The 6,924-nt window shown below is 45.1% G+C and overlaps 1 protein-coding gene across 1 annotated transcript; it reads right to left on the reverse strand.

Annotated features, from left to right (window-relative positions):
- Positions 1–3,447: 3,447 nt before the first annotated feature.
- On the reverse strand, positions 3,448–6,815 carry DBI (diazepam binding inhibitor, acyl-CoA binding protein). The gene is made up of 4 exons (XM_068407865.1): positions 6,705–6,815; positions 6,452–6,569; positions 4,514–4,576; positions 3,448–3,741 (listed from the first exon to the last, which is right to left on the reverse strand). The coding sequence occupies exons 1-4, from the start codon at positions 6,711–6,713 to the stop codon at positions 3,668–3,670; spliced, it is 264 nt and encodes an 87-aa protein (XP_068263966.1). The 5' UTR covers positions 6,714–6,815; the 3' UTR covers positions 3,448–3,667.
- Positions 6,816–6,924: the final 109 nt, after the last annotated feature.

Consider the following 6,924-nt stretch of genomic DNA (forward strand, 5'->3'; position numbering starts at 1 on the left):
AAACTACACGGGAGGGTTCTAAGAGATGACAACTTGGAAGACTGCATGACCCTTTTTGGGTGACAGCTGTGGTATTCAGAAACCTATCCAAGCCAAATGCATTTTCTTGTTTGTCTCCGCAGTTTATAAACAATCCCACCAATCCCACAAAATGGCTCAGATGCCCAGTTACCCCGAAGTGGTATTGCCCAATATTGTTTGTTCTGAACATTCAGGGGGCAGAGCAAATATTTTAAACAACAGCACATACAATTGTCAATTATTTTTAGCAGTATCATCAGGGTCAAATAAGTTCAAAGGTTAAACTACTTGCATTGTGAAACAAGATCACTCCAGATGAGAACTGAAGACTTTTGGCAGAAATACAGTTGCACGCTGCTGTCAGCCTCAGAGAGCTTTTTAGTCAAACAGAAAACTTAACTTCACAGGCTTGAAAAAAACCTGTTATGGACCTTAAGTAGCACACCAGTACTGATTTGTTAAATCTGTGTTGCAGGGGTGTTGCACCTTCACAGATGTTTGGTAAGAGCAAGCAAAACCTACAAGAAAAAAACACAAGGAAAGCACATCCCCTTTCCAGCTTATCTCTAATTGCACTGGGTGCCAATCAACTAGTTTCTCTGTGCAAGAACTAATAGCAGAAGCATGATACAAGGAACAGTCTTATCACACAGGCAAGCTAACATTTATTATTGCCATATCCAAAGTCCAGATTCCATCCTGCACACTCTGCAAACTCAGCAAACCAGATCTGAGTGCACGTGTGCCAGCTGGCCTCTGACCTCCTGCATGCTGGGCTTGTTTCAGCGCACGTCTTTTCCCCTCCGCAAGCACTGCGAGGATCAGGATGTTGCTGGCCTTTCTTTGATCTAATACAGAGGAAATAGCAGCAACTCCCTGAACGGGTGTCAGAACAATCCCGTTTTGCAGCACTGCACAGCCATCAAAATCTGTTCCTCCACTAAGAATACCTTATTGCAGACAGAGCAATGGCTCTGAAGTTACATTTTGGTTTGAGGCTTGCTGCTTCTGTTTCAAATCTCAAGGCTGAATACCTTAATGGTTGTCTATTTTTACCACTTTATTAGTTTAATACAAGCAATTACCTCTACCTACAAATCTGTTTGTGGAGTCCTTCCACCACCATTGTGCTAGCATCACTACTGCCAAAGTGTTATTTACTCAACCCAGGAGTCTCATACTCCATACTAGCAAGCACCATGTGGTCAGTAAGTCAGCAATGTTTTCAGACAGCCCAACACTCCATGCGTTTACGGACATCCACCCTGCTGCTAAACAACCAGCCCCACAACTCAGTTCAGTCTTTTTCAACACTCTCCCTGCAGTGGCAGTACTCACAGTTAATAGCTCTGCAGCCAACTTTTCTGTTGCTTCTTCTCGTCACGAACACTGTGCGCAGACATCAGTACCTTTGTTTCTGCCTTAGTACCGTCTCTTACTGCATAGCTCTCACTTCCACAACTTGAATTTTTCAGCTTACTCCTGAGATGCACAGTCAATTACCAAAGGGTAGACTCATTGCCAAAGGGCAAGCTAAAAAGCAAGACCATTGACGTTACTTTCTTAAGGAAGGTGAAGCTGCAATCAGGAAGGTGTTACTGTGGTAAAAATAAAGTACCCAAATAAAGACATCCGAGGTGGAGTTCTCAGTCACCTGTACAGGCTGGCAAATAGCATTATTTATAAGTACAAGGCAATGTATAAAAGCCTGGCCAAGCCCACGTGCTCTCTGGGATAAGCACTGTGTACATAGCCATGTTTTCATAATGCCAGACAGGTATGAGAAAGGAGAGCAGCACTGTAACAATTAGTTAAGTCTCACAGGGGAAATAAAGCCAAAAGAGGACTAGGATAACAAACTTGCTGCTCCCTGCCCACTCTTTAGACAGAATCCAATTCCAGTGCTTTAGCAGTCAAATATTCTGACAACACCTGTTTTAACAGAAAGCATGTTAGCATGATGTACAGCAATCTCACAGTGCATCAGCTTCCAGCAAACAAGAGCAGAAGTGGAAACATTTGCCAATAGGAGCTACATTCTGCTACAGGTTGGCTGAATCCTCCAAGGACAACCAGCTTCACAAAACACAGCTGTGAAGATGGAGCTGGCTGTGAAATTTAGGGCTGGCAAAGAGCTAAAAACATCTCTTATACTGAACATCTGCTCTTACCCCTCTTTTGCAAGGTGAATGTAATTAATAAAATCTCAAATAACTAACAGAGGATACAAAAGGAGGTAAAAAAAAAACCAAATGCTTATATTACCCAGAAGAACAAGAATAAACAACCTCTTTTCTTGTAAGAGTAGGGAACAAACCCTCCTTTATCCTAACATATTTTAAAGGGTGAACAAGTAGCTCCAAGGGCATTTCCCATCAAAAGTAGCAAAGGGGGAAGTTATAATTTTTGAAAGCATGTGAGGCAAAGTTATCTCCATCTTTTACAAGATACTACACACAGCAAAGCCTGTGTAACTTGGTACAGAACTATGTATTTACCTAGACAGATATGTATTGATAGGTTTCATCCCTATATATTTCTATAAATCAATTGCTTATCTGAAGACTGATTTGAAGTTCTCACCTGTTCAGATGCTAAGCAGTAGAGCAGGAATTAAAATGCCTTATTCCTGAGCAAGGTTGGGACTTGGTTCTCATAGGCCTTCTGCTGGAATAGTTCAATGTCAGTTTAAAAGCAGTCTCCCTTTCCAGCATCAGCAGCTCCAACAGACTATTCGAGGCAGACCAAAACAGTAAAAGCCTAGAGATGGTCACAACTGTGGGTTTTGTAACAAAACTTTTCCTGATTATCACTGTAAATCTTCCTGTTTGAACAGCCTTGTCAGTGTTAAGCCCGTCTACACTTGATTCAGCCCTCACTGCAGCCTCAGTACATGGCAATGCCAATACTCTGTATTTACAGCAGTACAGTATCAAGGGCATCAACAGCTCCACTGGCTGCAGAACCTTTTCTTTCCACAGGTAAGGTTTTGTGTTCAGCTGCTGAGTATGTGCCTTCTCTCCAGAACCCCGACATTGTTGTTGGGGAATAACATCTCCAAGAAATGTTTTGTGAAAGATGATTTGACAGCTGTTGACTAAATCTCTGAAAGCCCCAGACAACTAATATCAAGCACCTTGTTCTTAGTATACACAGCATCAGACCTAGCCTCTTCTTGATAATCTTTGCAGTGCTCCAGCTTTTGTGGGTTGCCACTCACCTACATGAGAACAGAGGTAAAGCGGTATCAGACATCACCTGTTTGGTTTGGACACAGGTCCGCGTCGCACGAAACACAGACTACTGAGCCCCCTCTAGTGGCTGGAGAGGCTGGCTTGCGCCCTACTGAGCAGTGCTGGACAGCTGCAACCCGGCAACTAAGGGATGAGCTCGGGATAATGTCCAAGGGATAACCATCACAACAGCTAAAGTACCAAATGCACTTTAATGAGTTCCAGATTTTGTTCCCGGAAGGAATTTATAACGTGTCAGTACATTAGGCAGGTACACAACTTCCCCTGAACTACAGGTGTGAGGGGAACCAACTATAACACAGTAGGTATTTAAAATTATTCTCAGAAACCAGTTTTTCAGTATTAGAAATAAGGCATGTTTCACATGTGCAAGTGGCTGCTATATCCAGTCCTCAGATGCCGTATTTGCCCTTTAGTTCTTCCACTTTTGCTATGTAAGCTTTCATTGCATCTGCTTTGGACATTCCTGGAAGACCAAACACAGGAAGCAGTCATGTAACTCTTACAGATTCAGATATTTTTTGCATGCAAGTCACAATTCCTTGCTATAGTACATAGTAGCATGCTACCAGACAGCAAAGGAGCTAAGAAGGTCACTTGGCTGTGATTCTAGTACTGAAGTTTTAAACAAATGTGTTCAGTAGTCATGAGAAAACAGTATTTCTAAGCAAAGTTACACTTGTATAAACAGCAACTAAACAGTGTATGAGTTCTATTAACGCCATTCACAACTATTACAGGAAAGCTATTCAATCAACTTAGACTGCATGTAGATGTAGTGCTGGCTCCTTAAAACACCAGAAGAATCCCATTTTCATAGATTAGACCACTTGTTTGGCTCCTCATTTAGAGCAAAGAGCCCAGCTGCATCTTCCAGTTAGGAAAGCTTTAGAAGAAACACAACAACTGGAGGGAGAGCTCAGTCTCTGGGGCACTAGGCTGGGATCTGGAAAACAGAAATTTAGGTTTCTGCTGCTGCTACAAGTTATCCTTTGTGTAACATCTTGGGCCAGCTGGGCTTTTTGCACCTTAATTCCCTTTCCCACAGGCTACATTTTTCAGTATTACTTCCACCTTGCAAAGGTAATAAGAAGTGTTTATTATCACAGCATTCTGAACTCCTAAAACTCATCTTATAAGGCAACACTATTTTATTTCTTGCTGAACCACATATGATTTTCTGACTAGTTTGCCCGTGGTTTTATTTATTTATTTTTATTTTTTAAGCAGACACTTACCTTTCAGTGCATTCCAGGCATCCCACTTTGCTTTGCCTTTGAAGTCCAGCATACCAGGGCGGTCTGAGAGAGACAGGATAAGCAGCAGAATTAGTTTGTGTGGTCTGGGTGTAGGTAATACGTACCCCTTTCCTGAAGGCTATTTAGCTCTTAACTACAATAAAATACAATGGTTCATCTTTCCAGCTATTACTTACTAACCTGTAGTCAGGAACTTACCTCAAGGGAGCGCGTTGGAACACTATTGGTGGCAACAGAGATATTCTCTGTCAAGTTTCCTTAAGACAGCAGCATTTGAGCAGAAGAGCACTAAATATTGTCATTTGGTTTCATCGTACTTTCTGAAGCGACTGCTGTCACATGACAGCTATCCAATTAAAGAACGTCAGCTCTAAAGTAAAGCAGAAATGCCCTAAGGTCCATTACATGCCGAGATATGAAAGCAAAAGCTAGCAGCATAGAGCTTAGGACCCATTATCATCAAATTAATGGTATGTTTCTAACATACAGCTCTTCATTTGTTCTGTCATCTAGAGGTATAAGCTCCAAATTCTAACTCACTTCATTGCAGGCTACATTGTGGCCCCATAGAGAAGAAATAAATGAGATATGCATATGTCTATGATTATTCTTCACATAAACTCCCCTCTGGGTTTTCACTTCCTCTCTGTCTCCTTAAAGACAATTCTTAGGATTAACAAATGGAACTGGACAGTAGCCTGTACATTAGCCACACAAATACCCTTGTGCTGCTCACATGGCAACGTGACCTGCAGAGCTAGTTGGCAGCTCCACTTCTCTCCAACAAAAACCCCTATTAGCTCACTCTTAAAGGGACTGCTTTTCTAGCCAACTCCCATGAGTTATTGCTTCACAAGAATGCAGTGACTTACAGAAATGTTGGTTTCCTAACAGCTCTATAGCACCATTTCAACTTGGCAAACCTTAATAATGTCAAGGTCCAGCCACACCAAAAGGATCACATCTTAAAACCAAAGTCAGTTCTTTTCTCCCTTCACGATGCCCACCTTGGGAAAAAAGGGACTGCAAGCACCCATACTTACAATTTCCTGTACATTTCACCGCCAGCTTTTAATTCAATCAACATGCAATAAACTTCAGCAACAACTGGGTTAGGAGGACAGCGCTCCAAATAAATGACCTTTTTCCTTTCTAATTCTAGTTACTCAAGTGTTACACAAGGTCAATAGAGACAGGCTTCATTCTAAATGCTACTCCTAGGCTGAGCTGCCAGTGACAGAAGTGTAGCTAAAGAACTAGCAGGAGAGATTTTGCATAGTGTACCTGCAGAGAGATTTCTGCTACAGTCCTTCCAAGATGCAATATTTAATTGCAGCTCCTGTAAAAGTTTTCTCCTGTAAAAGTTTTGGCTTTTCAATACTGTTTCTAGCAGCCAAGGCAGTTTAAACAAACTGCTCCCCCCCAGCTATTGCAATTCCACACTTGTACAGTTTGCTTTGCTGTTTAAGCCTGCTTAACTGAGAAAGTGTTTGTATTAAAACAGCATCCCTTGACCCAAGCAGCTACTTACTGATAAAGGTCTCCAAAAATCTGAAACCCAATATTTACACGAATCTAACACAAAGGATTCTCACATATGATTTAGGCAACTGCAGCTGGGTTAATCTAAAAACCACACGTTGCACAAACCCTTATCAGGTCAGCTTGTGCCCGCCTGCATGTAAATCCATACCAAGGCGGGACTGAGCCATTTTTGCTAAACTGCAGGATTGCACGGAGCAGGGAAGAGGTTTTGCCTCCCGAGGTGCCTCCCGCTCAGCCTCAGGCCGCAGCCGCACGGCCCCCGCCCGCCGGCGGCCCGGGCACGGAGGCGCAGGGCCCCGGAGGGGCGCGGGGCGGCGCTGCCCGGCCACCGCCACCGCCTCCCCGCCGGCGGGGCCCCGAGGCGGTACCTACCCGTGTTCACGTCGCCCATCATGGCCTGTTTGTAGTGGCTGTAGACGTCCAGCATCTCCTGGTCCGTGGGTTGAGACTTGAGCTGCTTCACCTCCTCGGCGGCCTTCTGAAACGCGGCCTGGAGGGGGGAAAGACCCCAGGGCGGGGCGGGGGTGAGCGCCCGCAGGCTGCCGCCACCGGACGGGGGAGAGAGGGATGTACTCGCCCCCACCACCCCCCGGTTCCCCACAGCCCCCCCCGGCGCAGCCCGTACCTCAGACATGGCGACGAGCCCAACGCGATCACGACCCCCTGCCGTCTGCCGCGCCGCCCCCGCCGCCCGGCCGCTTCACCCCTCGCCAGAGCGCCCGCTGGCCAATCCCAGCGCTACGGGCAACAACGACGCCAATCGGCGCCTGCCGGGGGCGGGGCGAAGCCAGGCTAAGGGCCAATGCGGAGGCAGCGCGGGATGGGCGGGCTTCGGGGGGGCCGCG

This window comes from Nyctibius grandis, chromosome 9 (genome assembly GCF_013368605.1).
Source record: "Nyctibius grandis isolate bNycGra1 chromosome 9, bNycGra1.pri, whole genome shotgun sequence".
Classification (NCBI taxonomy): domain Eukaryota; kingdom Metazoa; phylum Chordata; class Aves; order Nyctibiiformes; family Nyctibiidae; genus Nyctibius; species Nyctibius grandis.

Excerpts from the sequence above, each read along its gene's own strand:
- DBI (XM_068407865.1), bottom strand. Across the intron at positions 4,577-6,451 it reads GATGGGCGACGTGAACACGG|ACCGCCCTGGTATGCTGGAC; the intron begins GTAGGTACCGCC and ends TGTCTCTCTCAG. Across the intron at positions 3,742-4,513 it reads TGCCTGGAATGCACTGAAAG|GAATGTCCAAAGCAGATGCA; the intron begins GTAAGTGTCTGC and ends TTGGTCTTCCAG.